Source organism: Nannobrachium achirus (genome assembly GCF_963921795.1).
Source record: "Nannobrachium achirus genome assembly, chromosome: 15".
NCBI lineage: Eukaryota > Metazoa > Chordata > Actinopteri > Myctophiformes > Myctophidae > Nannobrachium > Nannobrachium achirus.
The window spans coordinates 18,693,953-18,716,575 of NC_137822.1; the positions used below are offsets into that span (position 1 = coordinate 18,693,953).

The window sequence follows — 22,623 nt, forward strand, 5'->3', positions numbered from 1 at the left end:
CAGCTTTATACACAAACGACTGGTAAAACTATTGGAAGAAGAATCTTGTAAACAGTGCATTTGTACCAAATCACAACATATAAAGTATGCTGCCATGTTAAGAGGTCAGATGGGTGGGCAACATGCATTTTCAGCATGTTTATTTTAATTATCAATCAATCAGTTCTGATCAATGGAACTAAAATAGTATACTTTTTTGTTGTTGTTTCACTTAATAAATATATATATTATCAATAAAATTGTGTATAAATAAAGTGTTTTTCCAATTATGTAGTGACCCACTTGCAATATCCTCATGGCCCCCAGGTTGAGAACCACTGTATTTTTAAATGCTCTTGAACTAAAGACCTTTACAAGACTACACTAGCAGCACAGTTATTGGCAGGGATGACGATGTGGCGATGGCATGTGAACATCTTTCGCAGCTCAGTGCGGAAACGGTCATGTAGCCATGCATAGAGGAAGGGGTTACAACAGGAAGAGCTCATGGCACAGAGGTGGCACAGCAGTTGGATAAGCAAAAAGTGGCGCTTGTTTATGAGATTAATGTCTATGTCTCGCAGCACATTAAACACATGAATAGGAAGCCAACACACGGCAAAGGCAGCCACTACAAGTGCAACCAACCGAAAGATCTTCCTTTTCCGAGCACGCCAAGCTTCTGCATGATACTCGGACCTGCGGCCTGGTGCAACACAATTCCTCAATTTAACCGAGATGCAGAAGTAGGAGACACAAACAGCTGACAATGGCAGGACATAAGTGACCAGTAGGGTGCTATAGGCATAAGCTTGTCTTTCTTTCTCCTGGCCCAGCCAAAACTCCTCACAGATGGTGAGGCCCTCCTCTTTGAACTCCACGTGGTAGGTGTGGGCCACTGCAGGTGCCACCAACCCACAGGACAGCAGCCAGATTCCACATAAAACATAGCCACAGGTTGCCACAGATGTGCGCTTCTTTAGGGGATGCACTGTGGCATAATATCTGAATGGAAAGGGAAAGATATGGCCCAGGTATTTTTGAATTCCTTAAAGGAGTAGTTCAGCCCCAAAATGCTTTTTTCCCCCTATTGATTACTCATGCCATGGAGACTTGAGTTCAATAATATCTTTTGGTTTTTGTAGCATTCCTAAAACAAACGTGATCACAATGGAATCAATGCAAAAAAAGGTCACTTTGGGGGAGAACTACTCCTTTAAATCACTCTGTGATTACAAGATACATGTGTATTAATTAGTCTTACATTATTTAATGTTAGTCTCTGCCTTCAGATCATTTAGAAATCCCTGATTAATCATGGACATTATCAATTAGCTTGTTTATGTAAAATGTGAGATGGATGCTTGAATTTAAAGATAATAATAGTCTTATAATCTGAGTGGAATGACTTATGGTTAATAGGATAAAAGGAAATTACCCACCTGTCAACAGCAATAGCTGTGAGAGTGAATACTGACACATAAACCGTGACAGGTTGGATCAGATACAGCAGATAGCACATAAAGCGGCCAAAAACCCAGCCATGAGGGTTGAAGGCATAGGCAAGTGTAAAGGGAATGCAGGTCACACACATGAGCATGTCAGAGAAGGCCAGGTTCCCAATGAAGAAATTGGTGACATTGTGCATCTTGCGGGTTCGGCAAATGACATAGATGAGCAGGTAGTTCCCAAAAACGCCGACCACCGCCACGATCACATAGCAAGTGATGATGAGGGGTTTGAAGGTTTGCAGCAGAGCCACATCTGCAAACTGGGAGCTGTGGTTGACTGAGGTATTTTGCACTGGAATCTCATAGACATTCTCTTCTGTCTGGTCTTCACCTGCAGAGGGCGGCATAGTTCCAGCTGAGTCACTGCCATTGCCCTCCATACCAGCTGTCCAGTCTTTCAGTATCTTACTTACACTGTTCAAAAATACAAAACACAGGTGATCAGAAGGTTTACTTGTACCTGAAGTATTGTGCATTTGCTGTTTGACATAGTTCTATTTAGCCCTACATGTAAGAAGGGATAACTTGGTACGGTATAAACCTTTGAGACAAATAGCAATATGTTCAAGTGTATTTAAAATGGTACACAAATAGCAGCAGTTTTTTTCTAAATTGCATTTAAGGGTAGTTGCTCTGTTTGTATGAACAACAGTTCTATGTACAGAGAGATCAACTCGGTGCAGATAGTAGAAGAGTGCACATTTAGTTTAGTAGACCTTAGGGTAATTGTATTTTAATGTCACACATGCAGCAGCTGGAATGTTGCTGCTGTGTTTGCCTTTAGCTGGTATGAGAGTGATTTTGTTGTTGTGTGTCATTAGTCAAGTTTTCGAACTGTCTTTGGGTGGTTGTAACTTGTAAGCTGTAGGCTGTATGTGTCTAGACAGCCGCAGTGGGCAGGCCACAGGCAATCTGGCTTGCCATCGACAAAGAAAAGGTCCTTTTCACTTGAGTCTGTTCTCGAGAGACAAGGCCGCAATAATATCTATCTCTGTTTCCATCTCATTCTGTGTGCAGTGGGTGGACGGACTGTCCTTTCTTGGGAGACTGTACCTCAAGGGCTCAAGGCCTTCCTTAGATTTGGATCAGTCACGGTGCTCAGGTATTCTGCCACCGTGTAGTCTCTTTTTAGGGCCAAATAGCATTCTAGTTTGCTTGTCTTTTGGGTTCATTCATCATTCTATCCAATGTGACAGGTATCTTTCATCCTTTTCTCTTTCTCTGTCTTATAATGTCCCGTGGGCTTTCCATTTGTTGTCCCCGCTTGTGTACCACTGTACCAGAACAGGTTTGTAGCACCAAACAAACAAACTTAAATTTGCATATGCCCTACCTTCACTTACAGTCTTACACCATAGTCTATATGCCCAACCTAACCCCTGTCATTTTCAATCAAGTTCAATTTGAGCTTGATGGTTTCAGTTCCTACACTGACATACATCAGAACTTTGAAAGTGAAACATTTTCAAACAAATGACCTCATAATTATAGCTTCTTACAGATACCATACCGGTATACATGTACATCTTATAAATATAGATAGATACCTTTATTATCCCAATGGGGAAATTCATATATAAGTTAAGATGACCATCGTTTCACCATCTTAATAAAAGTTTTATAAACTAATAATGTAATTATAGAAGGACAGCCAATACATCGTATAGCAATACTGTAGAATTATCAGTAGAGCCATTATATCAATAGTGTATAGCTTAAAATGAAGCTTGTGAATAATAAATGTAGTATGACTTTTTTACTGAAATGATTTAGATTTTTTATACCCTTGAATCTTAGATTGGATAGCACACTAAAACACCAGGTTACATTATATTTTTTACACTTTATACATGACACAAAATGTTTAAGAAAAAAATATTGTAATGTACTGATTATATGAATACATCCTCAGATTAATATCATGAATCCTATGGTCAAACCTTGCTGGTATGTAAACCTGACATTCACACATAGTGTGTACCTCTATAGTAAAATAAAGTGAGAATATTATTAAAAAATGTCTTGCATAATTCTAACACAATTTGATATTTTAAATGTGAGAGGAGCATTAGAGTTTAAAGAGATTAGATTGATGATACGTGACATTTGAAATTAAATGTAGCAGTCAAGATATGATATGAAAAATTAAACAAATTGTACAGCCTTCCCAACAGACCTGTTTGGATAATAATAGGCTATGATAATAACGATAATCAATGAATAGATAAATAACAATGAAACATGGTACCTTTGCTCCTATTGCGACAGCAGATAGTCAAGCCCATGTTCGGTGTGCATCTCCACCAGCTATTGGATCACTGCTTTGCTATGACAGCAACCAGAGAGAACAGAGAGAAGGGGGGCAGAGAGAAGGGGGAAGGGGGGGAGAGAGAGAGAGAGAGAGAGAGAGAGAGAGAGAGAGAGAGAGAGAGAGATGCTGCTGCCTTTCAAAAATGGCCACAAACTGTGTGGATGGTTTGAGTTATCCATTTGAGAGATTATTAAAAAATATATTTTCATTATTTTGTGGGGGATTGCCATTAGTTACGAATCGGAGAAGGTATGAATATATTTCTGTCACTGGAAGGGTCAAGCCCAGAGCACTCATTTTAAATAACAACCTGTCCTGTCCGTCACAGTAAATTGGCTTCGGCAATCCAATCTGTCACTTTCTTCCTCTGAAAATAGCCTTGAAGTATTCCTGTCCACTTCTCAAGGATTTGAATCCTATTGTATTCAGCTCCAGAAATCAGGCTTTTTACTTCTTTATCCCCCTTTAACAACACCCATAAAAAGGTGTAAATTCTTCAGGGCTTTGACCACTAAGGGCTTTAAAGTAGCCTAAAACTTCTCCATCTCTCAAATATAAAAGAGGACTTTGCTTTTCCTCTGTAACTCTCACTATTTTATCCAGTAATTGTTTGGAAAGTTCCAATTCATTCAATTCATGGCATGCATTAACCTGTAGATTTTAGGAATGTTATCAAGCAATTGAAATAGATATCATGCAAGTTAGCTTTGTATAGAGTTAGAAAGAGTTCTGCTAACGCTATGGACCAGAGCTACATGCATTATATATATCCTCATATTAAGCCCCTGTGGGTTTTTCCTTCATTGAAGATATGATATTGAGCTCTTATTGTGGGCTCGCCTGGAAGGCGAGCACACGTATGTTATCTTCATTATTTATTTGTTTATCTATCAGTCAGTATCTCCTCAAAACTTTGGCGCGATTCATCTCCTACACGCTTACGCCTTTCAACACCATTCAAATTTTTATGTGTTCAGCTTATGAGGACATGTGTGCTTGTATTTCTTGTTTTGAAATGTTTTGTAGAATAATTATAAAAAAATAAAAATGTTTAAAGCCATACTGTGTAAGATGCCCAACTAGTGGTCATTAGCCCTATAGCAAACCGCGGTCGCGTCCGCGTCTTTCGGACGTTTTTCGTACCTTCAGACCCCCGCGTCTGCCTCCACCTCGCTGAGATCTATCTTTTAAGGGGTCCCTTGTTCCTGTGCGTTCAGTAATTCCAGAGATACGGACTCCTTCACCCTGCCTGGTAGGCGAAATTACCTAGAGAAGGGATGGTACAAACGGGCGACAACAAATATGGCTGCCATAGCGACCCCACTTCAAGATGCGCTGTGATTGGCCGGCAGTTGTATAACCCTCGCTGTGATTGGCCGGTAGTGTGATGACGCAATTTTGGCGCGAGATCCGGTCCACGGCAAGGATCTCAGTTTACATACAGAGAAGGCTTTACAGGCTGAAATTCACGGCGCGGATCTTCTAAAACTTTTGTGATTTAATAGTTAGGAGAATTTTAAGATTTGTTTTATAAAAAAAGTTACATAGTACAACTTTAACTTTAAGCACCCAATGCATTTCCAATGGGTTTAGTGAGTGGGGACAGAGTGAGACAGAGGAAAGGGACCCATGTTTATATTAAGGCGCTGTGGCTGCAATATTCACACTTCAGATATGCTATTTATATCATTGCGTTCACACAGGTCTGCTCTCTGATTTGATCCAAATATCTAAGCTGTGTGATGTATATATTCTGAGTTAAAACTACAAATATCTCTAAATGTCCCTCTCCACTCTACTGATTGAAACAGCTGTGATTAAAGGCCTGTCTGTCATTGGCTGTTCTGTGGTGCTGCAAAGTAACCAAGTACATTTACTCAAGTATATACAAGTACTTGTACCTACAGTACAATTTTGAGGTACTTTTACTCTACTTTCCATTTTTGTTACATATACTCTACTATAAATACAGCATTTGACAGCTTCAGTTACTTGTTACTTTGTAGATTTTATTATTAATAAAAAAACATAGATGGACCACTTAATACTGCTATGAAGTTGATCTACAATGTGCACGCACACGCACGCACGCATGCACGCACGCGCGCGCACACACACACACACACACACACACACACACACACACACACACACACACACACACACACACACACACACACACACACACACACACACACAAACAACTGTTACTGTGTTACTGTGGAGACGTTTGCTTGTATTTGTCTTTGAGACATGTTTTGTAGTGTTTTAGAAATTTTAGTTAAAAAGAATAAGGTTTTAGGATCCCGGGCAATGGGATTTACAGTATATATCCTAGAACCCGCAGGGACACTCAGCCGTATTAGTGGTTGTTGTTGGTTGTCAGGGAGATATCACAACCAATGCATTTTCAAATCAGATCCACAAACACAATAAAAGTCATGCTCCACTCCTCAGTCTGGAGTGGCCACATAGAAGAACGCCTTGGTTATAGACATAGTGGAGGACAGATGTGATCTGGGATTGTTAACCTACAGTATATGCACTCAATATACACCTCTAGAACACAATATGTACAGTACAGTAAGGTTCAGTAGAGTACAGTAAAAGTACAGTAAGGTTCAGTAGAGTACAGTAAAGTACAGTAAGGTATAGTAGAGTACAGTACAGTAAAGTACAAAACAATAGAGTAAGGTACAGTAAAGTACAGTAAGGTACAGTAGAGTACAGTAAAGTACAGTAGAGTACAGTAAAGTACAGTATAGTAAGGTACAGTAGAGTACAGTACAGTACGGTACAGTAGAGTACAGTATAGTATAGTACAGTAAGGTACAGTACAGTACAGTAAGGTACAGTAGAGTACAGTAAAGTACAGTACAGTAAGGTACAGTACAGTAAGGTACAGTAGAGTACAGTAAAGTACAGTAAGGTACAGTACAGTAGAGTACAGTAAAGTACAGTAGAGTACAGTAAAGTACAGTATAGTAAGGTACAGTAGAGTACAGTACAGTAAGATACAGTACGGTGCAGTAGAGTACAGTATAGTACAGTAAGGTACAGTACAGTAAGGTACAGTAGAGTACAGTACAGTACAGTACAGTACAGTAAGGTGCAGTACAGTATAGTAAGGTACAGTACAATACTGTAGTACCTTAAAGTATCCTATTTGTTGGGTTGGAAGCGAGCCCACACTGTTTCGAAGGAACAGTATTTCTAGTTGCTTCATAATGTTGGTCTGGATTTATGTGATAATGGGTCGTGACTGTCAAGGGAATCTTGATTTATACTTTATACAAGCTCACAACACATCACATCACAACATGTGACCTTGCAGTATTAATTTTAGGCAATCAAATAATATTATATTTTTGATTTGTTGTTCATATTATGTTTGCTCTTCCAGTGTGATATAGTTAATTCACTTCTGTCCATTTATTTAAATTTGGTGAACTCACAATAGATTATTTAGCTCAAAAGAACAACTGCTTTTGTTATATCATTTTGCAACAATTAACTTAAACTTTTATTAAACACTCTACTTCTGCCATTTTTGTCTAAAGTTCCCCCAGAATAGGGATATACGGTAGGGTTTAAGTGGTTATGCATGCTATTCCAGACATGTGTTCTTCAGTGCATAAGTACTGTATGCATCCTGTTATAACTTATAACCGCTTGGATCTGCGAGGACCGCGCCGCGGTGATACACAAACACACTCGCTCTTTAGGTAAACGCTGCGCGGTATTTCACAAAGATGAACACAATCCATCTCTCACCGCCCGCGTACGCATGCACAAACGAGCACGCTCGCGGGGGATTTCACGGGGCCGCGCCCGCTCGCCTCGCCGCCCCAAAACTTCGCTGCGCGGCTGAAAAAGCCGCCCGCCTCCCGTTGAAAATGAATTACTAGCAGGCGGTGACCGCGTACCGTCTGGAATCCCCTTAAAGCACTTTGGAGAAAGGCTCTATATACATGCAGTCCATTTACCATGTAAAATCTTATTTTGTAGCAATAACAACCTTAAACGTTTTAGTCACCATTTACTGGCACGATGTTATGTACATGTTCTACACTGAAAATGGACAGCCTTGGCACAACTAACTATAGTCTGTGCCAAGTCTGGTCTACTCAAGTCAGTCTAAACTTTAGACAGTAGAGGTTATGGTTCCACCCAGTGGTCATATCGGACACTGAATCACTGAAGATTATTTACTCCAAGATGGGGTTGTAAGTTTCTATGAGTGATGGAGTATCCCCCTTAAATTGATTGGAACACATTTTACTGCCTTCCGAATCAAGCTAAAATCCTGTTTAAGTAATTAAATCAACTGACTCTGAGCTGACTCAACGAACAAGAAATTCTAACCAATTAAACAAATGGACTTCAATCACCAACCAGTGATGAAAATGTCCAGCAGTCAACATGATTGGGAGCTAGAGGTCAATAACATCCATCCTTCATGTTCTTAAAGTTGTGGGCTGCATCTCTCCAACTAAACACCACTAATTTAAACCTCATGAAAGAATCAATAAAAAAAACACAGACAGGTGTAAAAGGTCACTGGTCTTTATTTTAATTAGTATTCCAAACAGTAAAAACAAGATGTCAGTCAGCCAATCAGTGAAATGTTGCGAATATTGGACGGGATAGAGTACTGAGATCAATAGAAAGGTGCTAGCCATGTTAATGTCTTGTTGCTTCTACTGTTCTCCCCCACACAACTCCAGCAGAATTTTGCGATAGTCACCAGATGCGTCCCCCTATAAAAGAATGAAGGAGAACATGGTAAATTTAAGTTGTACTGCAGGATAGTAGCCAGCCCTAGTATGCAGCCTATGTGGATGGGAGAAAATTAGGCATACAGTAATACGGAGCCAATAGTATTACAAATTACAAAATTCTCTCTCACAATTCTAGATTGATACATTGATGGTGAGCAACACCGCCAGATTGTGATATATCTTTATTAAAATGTCACTGCATTTAAAATAAAGAGCAATACCAGTATGATTGAAAACTGCAAATGAAAATGAAAATTGAAACTGTTTAAAAGTATTATTTTCTTTCTTTTTCTTTTTTTTCTTTTTTTTACAGTACATGCATGCATAGTTGTTTTTTTAAGTTGATGTCTTTGTCATAAGGGACATTATTTTAGATAGTCAAATAAAATAACTGCTAGAATATATTGCAGTAGAAAACAGAAACACTTAATAGTTAAGAATTGCAGTGTCATGTACCGTAATACTGTTTTATCGTAAGCTTGGTGATGGACCAGTGCCCCAGAAACCAGTGCTTTACCTTTATGAAGGAATAGAGAGTCTTTCCATACATCTTGAGGAACTCAGCCTTAATGTCCAGCATGTCAATCTCTGCTCTGGCAACCATGATTCTGATGAGGACACTGTCCGTGGTGCCCAGTCCCTAAAGGGAGCAATATTGTAGTCAGGATCTGTCATAGAAATCCCACTCCACACCAATGATTTCCTTGCAACTGCCAATGGGGATAATGGTTGCAACTGTTGCATCGGTGCGTTTTTTTTTTATACATTTTCCAAGACTGGTGAGATCTACAGTCTACTATCTATTGGACAGTGAAAACCACCACCGCTTTTACGTTTATTATAGGTTGCTAATTAGAATAATGAAAACATAGAATGTATAAGTATAAGTCAATTTACTGGACACACATTATAGTAGCTTTATGAGGAACAATATACTGACCTTCATTGACTTGTACAATCGCTCTGCAAAGAATGCTGGCTTGTTCCTCAAGCATTTCACTGCAGAGTAAAACAAAAAACATAAGTTAGACACAATTATTTTCAAATAAGTTGTCAAGTGGGGAAGTAATAATAATAATACACACACACACACACACACACACACACACACACACACACACACACACACACACAATGTTACAGTGCGTGAATCAAAACAGCAATGCAGTTTCGACAATGGAACAAGGGGGGAGCGCTTGTTTTCGGTGGAGATGACGGAGGCACGCCGGCGTTATATTATAAACACAATCTGATCTAGCAATCATGACATAGGCTATTTATTATAATCACTAATTCACTATGAAGTGTCTTTAATTATTATTAAAGTAAAAATAGTCAAATAACAAACAAGGACAAATTGTTCTGCCCACAACCTTATCAAACCAAAATGCCTAAACTACTGTAAATGTAGGCCTATTATAACTATGATAATGGTTCTTAATTAGTCCCAATTATTAAGTATAATACCTGACCTTATAAATATAGAATGTTTATGATTATATATGTTATGAAACATCGCATAGTCGAGCGTTGCGAGTCTGCGACAGTCGCATGAGCCGACTCAGCACCGTTACCGGTTTATGTGCCGTCTGCCGTTATGGACAGAATAGTAAATCTTCATCCCCCCGAATTTCACTCCCTACCTCCGGTTCAGCCAATCACAAGCTTCCACTGGCGATACCGCGTTGCTGTTTTGATACACGCTGTTACAGCACACATAAGGTGATAATATCAAACCCGGAGGTGATAGAAGCAGTAGCAGGATTTTTTTGTACACACTAGTGTGTGTGTGTGTGTGTGTGTGTGTGTGTGTGTGTGTGTGTGTGTGTGTGTACACATGTATGGAGGGGGATGCGAGGAGGAGTTAGTGGTAGTCACAAGGTTCAGTTTAATTGATAAAGACAAACAAACCTATTGCCAAAAAGGCATCCTCCAGACTTCCAGACATCTCCCTCTTGATACTGTCCTCAATGTCCCTTCCAGATACCTTCTGGTACTCATCGAACACTAAAGGAATTAAAGAGAAAACAAAATTGACAATGACAAAATCTGTCAATAGTAGTGTCTTCATGTGGTCTAATTCTATCAAAGTTATTTCCATTTATTGCACGTTGTCAGCCGTTGGGCAATCTGGCAAGCCTTTGTCAAAGAAAAGGGAAAGGCTCAGTGGCGTAAGCGATCATGACTCTGTCTCAAGAGAATGGCCGTTGGGTGATGATTATGCTGAACCTCGCCTGTGATAGTAAACTGAATAGGTCCATGGGCTCTAGCAGTGATCTACACCAGATCCACCAACTTAACATAGTAGATTTAAATACATTTCTCAGTTAGGCCAGATGATTTGTAGGACACATAAGGGAGTATTGGTTAGATCCTTAAATCATCAGAGTAAAACGGCCGCCACCAACTTCCTCAGGTCTACACAAGAGGGCAGTAAAAACAGGGCAGTTCTCCACAATAACAGTATATGGAAGATAGAGTAAAGACAAAAATAAATAAGCATATACTGTAAAAGGGAAGTAAGTAATTGCCAACTATTGTTATTTGGGGAATTCACTACAATAAATACCTCGTAGCAGATGTTTTCTGTTCCGCACGCAGAGCACAGTGAGGAACTTCACTTCATCTGTCCCCCAGCGAGCCTCGCCAGCTTCATAGATGTCCTAAACCACAGAAAAGAAAGAGCCATTCTAGAATAGATGGTGAAGCATAACCCTCATACACGGTAGAATCTTATGCAAACATGTGTGTTTTCACCTTGGCATCCTGCACAGCCTGGGCCTCATCCACTTTATCGCTCTCGTCTCGGCCAGCCTAAAAGGTAGACCATGCAACAGTTTAATAAATATGAATGCTTACAGTAATTCATACAATGTTGCGTGCCAAAAATAGCCATTCTACAAGCTCACAACATATCACGATGCGTTGTGAGCATCACCTAAAGCAGAGCCGTCAGTGTGGCGGTAATGCAAATATAAATAACTTAAGTATCTTTGGCTGTGTATAGTCTGGCAAGCAAAAGCCCAAACCACACCACTGATTCGCCTTGCAACATGCAACTACTTGCAACCATTACCAACAATGGCAGTTGCATTGGTGCGGTTGACCTAAAAACGTTGCAAGGAGTTGCATTGGTGCGGTTGACCTAAAAACGTTGCATGGAGAATCATTGGTGTGGTTTTGGCTTATTAGAGAAGTTAATAGTTGTTGTTTGTTCACCGTAAGTAAAGAGACCAGCACTCTCTGGAACATTCCAGAGGTGTCTCCGCTTACAGCATCTTCCAGGTTTTTCCCGTACTCTGTCATGAAAGAAATACATATTATTTTATATTGCACACCAATGGGAAAATCAAACTCTGAAACCATGGCTTTGTTGTGCGGACAATGTACTCATAGGCCTATATTAAATTATAAATTAAAAAACAATTCAGAACTTTTTGTAATTTGTATAGTTCTATACTGTAGATTTCAGTAATAATGTGGTTGTCACTTGTCACAAAATCCCAAGAGAAAACCCTTGCATCCCCTGCATGGTCAACAATTTCCATGCGGCAGTACACAGCTGAAAAAATAAAGATCAGCAAGAAAGGAAAAAAAAGGACATTATTAAAAAAAAGAATGTCCTAACAGTGAAATCCATAGACTAGGGCAAACCGTAGTGCAGGAAAAAAAGATGAGTTTTTAGCCTAGATTTAAATATGTCTATAGAGTCGGCATCCCTGACAGCTTCAATGGAGGGCAGCGGTGGTTAGGTCTGGGTGGGGAACTGCTGAATTGCCTTTGAGCAAGGCACTGAACCCCAAACTGCAACAGTTGAGCAGCTCAATGTCCAACAAATAAGACTATGGTTCAACTGGTCAGCTCCCAGGCTTAAATGTACAGTATGTGTCTGTCTGTGTGTGTTTATGTGCAGGGTGTCGCTCACAATCAGTGGTGGGAAAAGTACTAAGCTATGGGGGTAGAGAAACCGACATTAGAGCACGAAGGGTTCCCAGTTCGAATCCGGGCTCCCCCTGAGTTAATGTCAAAGAGTCCTTGAGAAAGACTCTGAACTCCTAGTTGCTCCCGGTGAGTAGGTTGAATGTGTGTGTGAATGTAATGAACAATCTATGTAAGGCGCCTTGGATAAAAGCGCTATATAAATGCACCATTTACTCAAATGATTTACTTAAGTAAAAGTATCAATAATGCAATGTAGAAATATTCCATAAAAGTAAAAGTCTGGAATTGAAAATGTACAAAAGTATTGGCCTCAAAATGTACAAAATTATTGAAAACAGCAGATCTACAAGCTCACAACATGCCACACATAAATGTAGTGTAGTAAAAGTACAATATTTGTATCGGAGATGTAGTGGAGTATAACTAAAAGTATTGGAAAAATTCAAGTAACATACACCTCAAAATTGTACTTAAGTATAGTACTTAAGTAAATCTACTTGGTTACTTTACACCACTGCTCACAATGAGCACCTGTGCTCAGGTACTTCCCTGGGTAAATAAAGTAGCTATGGTTAACAAAGTGTGATGGCTTATCAAGGCTGTCATTTCATGTAGAGTAATTATAACACAGTAAATGCATATCAAATATGCTACTGTATGTATAACGATAATCTAAAATGTACACAGAACAAAAAGAGCACTTCAAAGTACTTGGTTTTCATTACCGATATTGAGGACACAAAAGATCCAATAAGCAAAGCACATCCTGCATTATAGAGACCAACTCTTCCTCATATGAATAATTAAAATTATGTATTGTTTTCAAATTGTATGTCTTTGTGTATCCAAACAAAGAAACAAATTCTATGAACCGATGTATTATATCGGATATCATACAAATGGCATACAAAGTGACTATTCTATGTGTGTGTGTTGTACTATGGTAAGAAAGGACACAATTACCTTTCTTGTAGAATGCATTGATGGCTCTTATTTCTTCATTTGTCCTTGAAGCAAGAATATCGATGAGAGCAGCCTCTTCCGTTCCAGCACCCTGATATCAAGTGATATAAGATATTTTGTTAAGATGTTATCTTATCCACAAGTTTCCCAACAAGCTTACTGGGGGGAAAAGGGTGTGTTTATGTGGGCTCACTTCTTCCTCCACACAGTGGATTCAAATACATACCAATACATATCATTTTGGGGGTCCTTGACACTTTGTCATGTCAAGGACCCCCATAATGATGTGTATTTGGCCGCGGACCCCATCTCAAAATATATTGACCCCCAGAATCAAAGATTTGAGTTAAGCCTAAGCTAGATGCAGAATATCTATTGCTTAGGGCCTCAGACATGTTGGCATAAACGAGGATGCGAATGAAACAGCTAACAGGAACAGGAAGTGATGCCCAACTTTTACACAAGGGCTCATGGGACACAGGAAACTTGTGGATATAGTACAGGCATGTGACTGCTAACAGCCTAGTCTCGCGTGGCCAGACTGTTGCCTCCGTGATTTGGGCAAATGCTCCCGGCATACAGTCTGGCAAAGCAGAATAGAAATGATGAGTGCGAGATAAAGCGGAAGTGAAGCCTCCTCGTCACTTCCGTTTCCGTCTCACATCGCACACATTTATCATTATATAAATAAAAATCATATAAGCATGTTTAGCTTGCTGCTTAGCAGAAATGACATTTTAAAATATATTTTCTTGAATGGTAATGCCCGTTTCCATTACTCGCCGTTAGGGAGCTGCTGTTCCAGACTCTATATAGCATTCAGAGATTGTGGAATAGTTGTCTGGCTACACGAGACTACTAACAGCCTAACACCAGCAGGAAGTTGCAACAAAAATCATTTCCAGCTCATTCAGCATCTACCTTCATCGCGGTCCTCAGCTCATAGGAATCATACACAGGTGCAAGCATCAGGAGGCCAAGGACCACCGTCTCAAAGTTGCCGGTCAGCTCTCCCTGCAGCTCAGAAGCAAGGTCCTATAGGCAGACAAGACAAATGGATAAATAGACAAAATGATACGTTTATCAGACTTCAGGTCTGTCTTTAAGAAAATACAACTATTATAATAATATGCTAAGTATTGTCCAATACTCAGGTAAGTGGTGAGGGGCCAGCACACTCTCAATATATAGTGCTCTCTCTCATAATAGACTGATGTTGCCTCCATGCTTCACTGGGGCTTCCTGCAGGTGAGTAGTTACATTTATAATGAAACAATGAAGAAGTTGCCAACACACAGGGAATATCCATTTCACATGGTTTATTTACCTCTCAACGAACGTTTTGGCCTGTTGGTCGTCCTCAACTGTGTGTAACTTTTGGGGGACTGTTTCCCATTTAAATACACATATAAACACATTAGGTCTCCCTTTACCTACCGTAAATAGTTTTTACTAGAAAAGACGACCTAAAAAAAGGGTAATATTGTCTGATCCTTGTCTCAAGACAGGCTCACTGTCCCAGAAAACTCTAGAATAATTGATAACATTTTTATGTCTTGAAAGCCCTTGCTTTAGAGCAGGGGTCTCAAACTCGATTTACCTTGGGGCCGCTGGAGGCAGAGTCTGGCTGAGGCTGGGCCGCAGCCTCAGAGCACATGCACGCGTGCGCAGTGCGTGGATGTGCGCGTGCATGTGCACTAATTTGTTTAATTATTATACTGTAGTTTCATACCAGTCTAACAACTACTGTATCTATCTCCCCATCAAAGACATAAAAAGAAAATCCAATCTTCTCAAATGTCTTTTTTATTTTTGAACACAAAATAAGATGAACAAGGACCCTGGTGTAAACAAGTTGTGTATAACTTTCCTCAGGTACATCCCTTCTTTGGTAGTCAATTTGTATGGAACATACTGTACCGTTAACTGTGTAACTGTTTTCTGTACAAAACTACTAATAAAACTCTGCCGAGAGCCATATACCCCACTGTGATTAGTAGGTTCGTCAGCTCCGCACATAACACTGGAAAAGTGCCATTCATATAACATTTGTGGGCCGCACTAACATTAAACTTTCAAATTAAGGTGGGGGCCACAAAATATTGTCTCGCGGGCAGCAAATGGCCCCCGGGCCGCCAGTTTGAGACCCCTGCTTTAGAGTAATTCATAATAACACCTTTCTGGGCACAGTGCCTGGTCATGTGTATCCAAAGTGGGTCACATTCCAGATACATAACCTAGCCTTTTCTAGACGGAATGACAACTGGACACAGTTTTGTGAACAGAGAAGCTGTTCTGTGTAGCCTCGGCTCGGACCACATCTGGGTGTTTCCATATGCAGCATGACTGATGACTCACTCTTTCTGAGGATTCCACTTGCAATCTTTGCCCTCTCTAGAGCGTTTCCCTTCCCTCAGTGGACCTTTCAGATAACTTTATTGATGAACCATTGTGCACAAGCCCGCTGAACTTGTTCTTATCTAATTACGGTGGTAAAATAAACATTAAACTTCCTTTTATCGGTTAATATATTGTAACAGATTATGGTGTGACAAGGAAACTGTCACTTGATCGCATAATTCGCTTCTTTGTAGACTTTACAACAAGGCCTCCCTGTGCTGCTTGTTTACGTTTATGTTAATAACAGTTAATGGTTTACTTGGGTTTTATCATCTGCATTTCAAACACTATCTATCACTAACTATACCTTACCCACAGTGACAAATGCTGCCTGGCAGAAGTCAACAAAGACAATATTCAATATTGACAGGTGGTATAATGTTTGTAACCCATTTATTTTATTTTATTTCTGCTAGTCCTGCTACTCCTGCTAAGAGTCTTCTGCCTCTGCTGTTACAAGTGCTACACCTACTGTAGTATGTACTACACATAAAATGCATTAAAAGGTCTAACTCACCTTTCCCACACTTTGCTTAAAGGCCTCTTTAATGCGCTGCCTCTGGGCAATGGTGCGGTGTGGCACAACCTCAATGATAGCTCCCTCGTCAGTGCCTGCAAATACATCACAGTCACAACCCATCTTAAGTAAATATAAATAACATAATCTACGCAACATTACATGAATCATGTGTTTCTTAATGTTTCCAGATGATTCAAAGACAGTGAAAGTGAAAGTTAACCACTTAAGCCGCAAATAGTGAAAACTGTCGCTCACAACACAACTCAGCACAATATGATTGTGAGCTTTTAAAATGTTTGCCTATAATGACCTAGATGGACCTACCGTAGATACCGGTACACCAAATATTTATATCCCTTGAGATAGCAAGGGATAGAGATGGCAGCAGAGATTTCATCTGTTTCTAATACAGCTCAAACTAGAGTCAGGAGAAGATGATTATGGCAGGCCACACAAACGCGTCAAAATTTCACAATCCAGACAATAGTGGTCACTGTGTACTTTGAGTGTTAAATCTGCAATCCAGAACTTATTTGAAGGAATAAAACATTATATTAACCAATCTGTAAGGTAGAGTATATTAAGACAATATAACTAGCACAATCTGGATGGTAAAGCACAATCTGTATTTTAATCCAATATAACTAGCACTCCAGTGGTTGGAGGTGGTCTCTGCCATTGGGAAATTTAGACCCTGGTTGACTTTCAGGCAGTAGTACTGCCTGAAACTGGGAATTCCCTCCTGAAAATAGTGGTAGAAGTTTGGTCTCCCATGTGAGATGGGATCAGGCCCTGGGTAGGACATTAATTTAGATGTAATTATTCAGTATACTGTATACCATAACTGAAATGATTGCTGGCATTTACACTTTAAAGGCCACTTTTAACCGCACAGATTCGGCGACGATTCGGCGGCGGAAAGCGTCTGTTGCCGAACGGGAGCTCATCGTCAGGTTTTCGGCAGCGGGTCGGGAACCTTATCGACCGAAAACTGGAAAACTGGACTTGCTCAGTTTTGTTCAGTCGCCCCTCGCCGTCGGTAAGATTGAGGGAGTTGTAGAATAGTTTACTACTGCTCTAAAACCAAGCCAAAACAAGCCAGAGACATTTTCCCGTCGCATATTTTTACTAAATACCATATTCTCAATCTCAACTCTCAATTCCTATTCCAATCGGATCCAAAGCAAAGCTAGTAGTAGGCTAGTAATAGTCCATCAAGTGCCCGTGTTGTTGTTTTCTTTTTTTTCCTCCTCTGCACGGAGAACAGAGCTGCCTCCGGCCGGGTTAGGGTTGCCAGATTCTGTGAGTGAAATACGCGACCAGGTCTATGAAAATAAGCCCAAAAGCGCGACCAGTTTCACCTCTGAACTCTTATTACATTAGTTATTTTATAAAATAATGTTGAAAGCAAGGCCAAATAAGCAACTACGCTTCAGAAACAAGCCCAAACAAAAGCAACCCACACAACTAGCAACATTATAGGAAAACAGGATCAACGTTGCTTATAAGGAGCAGACCTGGCACCACTGCCATACAGTAACTACAGTCGGCGTCGTCTGAAAAAAATAAAATAAAAAATAAGTGCTTAGTTTTTTGCAGTTCTTTGCAGTCTGTGTACAGTCAGAAGGAGTCTCCTGTAGGCTGTTTGGTGTGTAGACACCTTTACACACAGCTGCAGCAGTACTGGGCCTAGTTTAATACATCTGCATGATGAACAACTACACTGTGCAAGGAAAAGTAAATGATATACTCATGAGACTGAATGAAGTCATGCAATAGTCAATACCATGGAAACTACACCATGGAAATAGAAAAGTTAGAAAAGTTAGAAGACAGCTTGTAATTTTTGCAGAAGAGGAGTACGATAGGAGAGAATAATAATATTTTAACCAATTAGCCCTTGTTTATCCAAAAATAGCTGCTCAACACATCATGTCATGACACGTGTGATTGTAGATCAGCTATTTCTGCTCTTTTTTAAAGAGAATTATGTTAAAACTAGTCAACCCATATTTCCACCCACCATCTGTCCAGGCTATGGGACCATGGCTGCTACAACGGATGTCATTGCCTTGGAGACCGTCATAACAACTACAGATCCCATAGCCTGTGGCAAAAATGCTAATACCTGTAAACAGCTTAAATTTGGGAAAAGTTAAGGAATAGGATCTGCTTCCTCACTCCCTGCATAATTTATGCCCATGTATCATTTCAGATTGAATGGTCAAAGGGGAGAAATGGATGAGGACGGGCTGACAAAGTTTTCTTCATTTAATAGCAGCATAAAATAAACATTGTTAAATGAGTAGTTCACCCCCAAAATGACTTATTTTCTATTGATAATAGTACAGTATTATCAGCACCAGGGGCGTCACAAGGGGTAGGAAAGTGGGACTGAGTTACTAGGGCCCAAGGTGGTGGAGGGGGGAATAATGTATTTTTTAAGCGAACATTTGTAACTCAAATTTAGCTTCTGGGGGGTCCCTGGAACTAAATATTATTTTGAGATAAGGGTCCGTGGCCAAATACATATCATTTTGGGGGTCCTTCACATGAAAAGGTTTGAGCTCCACTGACATCGAAACATAGATTTTTCAAAAAACCTTAGAAGGATTTGAAATATTCAAAGATTTTCATGATTTTTCAAAAATAGCAGATCTACAAGCTCGCAGCGCGGCACTCGGTGCCGCGCTGTGAGCTTGTATATCTGCTATTTTTCAATAGTTAAAGCACAGGGGCCCCACAGTGAATCCTTGTACCCGGGGCCCAGAATTTGGTGCGACACCCCTGATCAGCACAATGGATGTCTAATACGATCCTGAAAACATCACATTGATGAGCAGCTTTAAATCACTCACCAGCTCCCTTCATGGCGTTTCTAAGCCTCTGGGCATCTTCTTCTGCTTTGAAGCCAGCCGCCTCAGTCACAGTTCCACGGTTTCCGATCTGATCACACAGAAAACTAAATTAGAAAGTGTCTGACCATAGTGACCCCAGAAAAGACTTTAAGGCAACATAGTAACTTGTATACGTACACAGTACAGAATGTGATATAAAGACTTTTTTTTATTTGGAAGAAAGGGTATACTGAGAGCTGTAAAACATAATTGATGTAGCTTTCATCTATAAGCAAACTTTACTTACAATATAAATTAAGATAATAGGTTTATTACCTAGTTAATAAAACATGTGCTCAATAAACTTCAGGATACACACGTGTGCAGCACACACACACACACACACACACACACCTCTGTGTAGCTGCACATGAGCAGCTGTCATTAGGTATGACAATTAGGTAAGACAATACATTGTAAAATGTTAGCAGTGTTTAGTTTTCAGCCAAAACCCAAGATATATAATATTATAGATGTGCATTCTTACAAGGTAGAGGATAACCTTGTGCTATCCTTGCTCATTGTAAATCGCTCTGGATTAAGAGTGTCTACTAAATGCCTAATTTTAATTGTAAATTGTATAATTCGTTGTTGGACCCTCCTCATTTACTGTATTTGTGCCATCATATAATTTAGAATACCTGTGCATTTCCATGTTCTTGGGGATACTGTGAATGCTGCTGCTGGTTGTGCAAACTCCCAAATAGAGCTACTGTTTGTCACCCAAACACGTCTTTACCTGACCCAAAACATGGTTACTCCCAAACCGAGTGTTACATTCATGTAACGTGGTAACAGACAGTCAAGTAACGGAGTACTTAACCATAAGGAGAACAATGGGGGAATGACTCTCACTGCCTGCACTCGCATTGTTATGTTATTCCGGTGAATAAGACGCCTACTGAGAGCATTCACTCAGTTTTTTGTATTAAACCTGTGTGTTGATTTGTAGATTGAATACTTTATTAACAGTTAGCAAAAAGTAAAGGAAATTCAGTTTCAGCTTCATCCAGTTGATGGCTGCTCGTGAGGTGAGAGCTCGAGGGGACGTATTAGGAGTTAAGTGTTGCTTAGGAACACTGGTGACTTTCTGATTACCAGATAGCCTCCCTAACCACTCAGCTATGGCCGCCACCAGTTTTATTTTACTTTATTTATTTCTATTTCTGGGTTGTTTTACATTGTAGAGGTGTTGGGAGGGAACTTACCGCTGCCATTGTACAGAGAAGGTGGGTTTCACAACCGTAATGAGGGGAGCTAAAAATGAGAACAAACGACAGGTTAAATGTAGTACTCCTCACCTGTCTTAGCAGTGATGAACAACAGCATCAGGTGAAGGAGCAGTTCAATTAGTTCAGTTTAACATATGGCCCCATCGTTAACCTCTGTCTCTGATTAATATTGCATGCAACTCATCTTCTCAGAAAGGGCTTTCCTCACAAACATTCACTCATGCGTTCTCTCGGGTTTCCCTGATGACAAGTCCTCTACACTAATCCCATTATGAGACAACACACCTGTAATTACTCCAGTGACAGGAAGGAGATAAATTAGTCTTTCAAGAGATCAACTTACTTAATGAATCAAGTTGTTATACTGAAATAAAATAGGTGTATTAGGGATATTGGCCCGGCCCAAGGATAGAGTTAACCCACAGCTTGCTGGCTTACATTCTTTGTGGTCGCCCACAGTCCACACCTGTGGTTTGTGATGTAAACAGAGGGACTGAATGCACAAGAAAACAATATGTAAACTCGTATTCTACAATACTACTGTAGAGTGGTGGAAAATGTAGGAAACCTGTCAACTAAAACATTAAAATTGTGAAAGAAGAAATATATAAATTATAAGTGACCTTTTACAGACAAATGTGTTGTAAAAGTGGACCAATAATAACAATGCTAATAATCAAACACTGACAGTGGTGGAAAGTAACTAAGTGCATTTACTTAAGTACTGTACTAATTTGAAAATAGCTGATCAACAAGCTCACAAGTCACAACATGTCGTTATTGTGACACACAGTACATTTGAAACTTTTTACTTTTGGTACTTTAGTACATTATATGATACCAATACTGTAGGCTACTTTTACTCAAGTGCATTTTGAAATCCGGACTTTTACTTGTAACAGAGTATTTATATTGAAGTATTGATACTTTTACATAAGTGTACTTTTTAACACAAATCTTGTCCATGAACTTTAATTGTCACCTGGTAGGCAATGCAACTCGTAAACGTTAATCCAAAACAAGCAAATGACTCTCTGTAGAATTTACTCTCCAAGTCAAACCAAACCCAGATGGAGTTTAGTATAGCATTGGGAAGGTAAACTTTGGTTGTGTTGAATGATCATTTTGTTTCAGGAAGCAAGCAATGCTTTGCCACATTATAAGTTAGTATGGGTGTTGGCACACCCAGACGCGAGCATAATAATTATACCTCTTCTGCATGTCTGACTCAGTACAAAAATCTTTCCAGGAAACCCCATTGCATTGTTGTTCACAAATTAAACATAACCTTACCTTTCTTGGCGAAAACTTGACGGATTTGAAGGCTGTGTAGGTGTGTGAACGTCGTTGATCGAGGAAAGGAAACTACAGTTTATAACTGCCGTATGACGTTCACCCACTGTCTCCCACCCCTTTGATGATGGAAACACTCAGCCCGCCTCCTTTCAAAACGCACACGCCCCCATACGTACGCGCGCCGCACACACACACACACACACACACACACACACACACACACACACACACACACACACACACACACACACACACACACACACACACACCTCTTAGAGGCAAATATTGTACTTTTACTCCACTAAATGTATTTGAAAACTTCAGTTACTAGTCACTTTGTAGATTTTAAATATTATTACAGAACATACATTAACCACTTCAGCCCTATAGACATTGTGAGCTATTTTCATTATACATTTTGAAAACATGAAATGGAAGATTTCTGCTTCATGAGTAGGCTAGTTGCAGTATTGATACTTGTAATGGTACTCAAGTAAAAACATTTGAATAATTTTTCCACCACTGCTAATACTACAACACCCATAGTTCCATTCGGTCGCTAATAGCAACAGCTAGGATGTTGCGATATTGCTGGCAGCCAAAGATTTGCTGTGGTTGGATAGGTTAGCCTGGCTATATAAATCTGTTTCTCGCATTATATACTGCAGGACAACGCATACACAGCCCTTATAGTTGCAGATTTAAATAAAATACAATTTGACTCTTTTTGTCGTCCATTTAGCCAGGCGTTTTCTGCTGCAAAAAAAGAGAGAGCTTGCGCTAATATACGT

General features: G+C 39.9%; 2 protein-coding genes across 2 annotated transcripts; both read right to left on the reverse strand.

The window, feature by feature from the left end:
• Positions 1-110: 110 nt before the first annotated feature.
• LOC308299667 (prolactin-releasing peptide receptor-like) lies at positions 111-1,837 on the reverse strand (the record flags this gene model as incomplete). Its single annotated transcript, XM_080743458.1, has 2 exons — positions 111-984; positions 1,422-1,837. 2 exons carry the CDS (start codon positions 1,835-1,837, stop codon positions 351-353), a joined length of 1,050 nt encoding a protein of 349 aa, XP_080599584.1. The 3' UTR covers positions 111-350.
• A 6,514-nt stretch (positions 1,838-8,351) lies between these two features.
• On the reverse strand, positions 8,352-21,938 carry anxa4 (annexin A4). The gene is made up of 13 exons (XM_080742538.1): positions 21,830-21,938; positions 20,513-20,561; positions 19,266-19,353; positions 16,405-16,499; positions 14,409-14,522; positions 13,488-13,578; positions 11,802-11,881; positions 11,340-11,396; positions 11,152-11,245; positions 10,494-10,589; positions 9,523-9,581; positions 9,100-9,222; positions 8,352-8,561 (listed from the first exon to the last, which is right to left on the reverse strand). The coding sequence occupies exons 2-13, from the start codon at positions 20,519-20,521 to the stop codon at positions 8,502-8,504; spliced, it is 966 nt and encodes a 321-aa protein (XP_080598664.1). The 5' UTR covers positions 20,522-20,561; positions 21,830-21,938; the 3' UTR covers positions 8,352-8,501.
• Between the last annotated feature and the right edge of the window lie 685 nt (positions 21,939-22,623).

Coding starts and splice junctions, on each gene's coding strand:
- anxa4 (XM_080742538.1), bottom strand. Junction 11,882..13,487: donor CAATGCATTCTACAAGAAAG/GTAATTGTGTCC, acceptor CTTTCATGACAG/AGTACGGGAAAAACCTGGAA. Junction 11,397..11,801: donor TGCTGGTCTCTTTACTTACG/GTGAACAAACAA, acceptor TCTACCTTTTAG/GCTGGCCGAGACGAGAGCGA.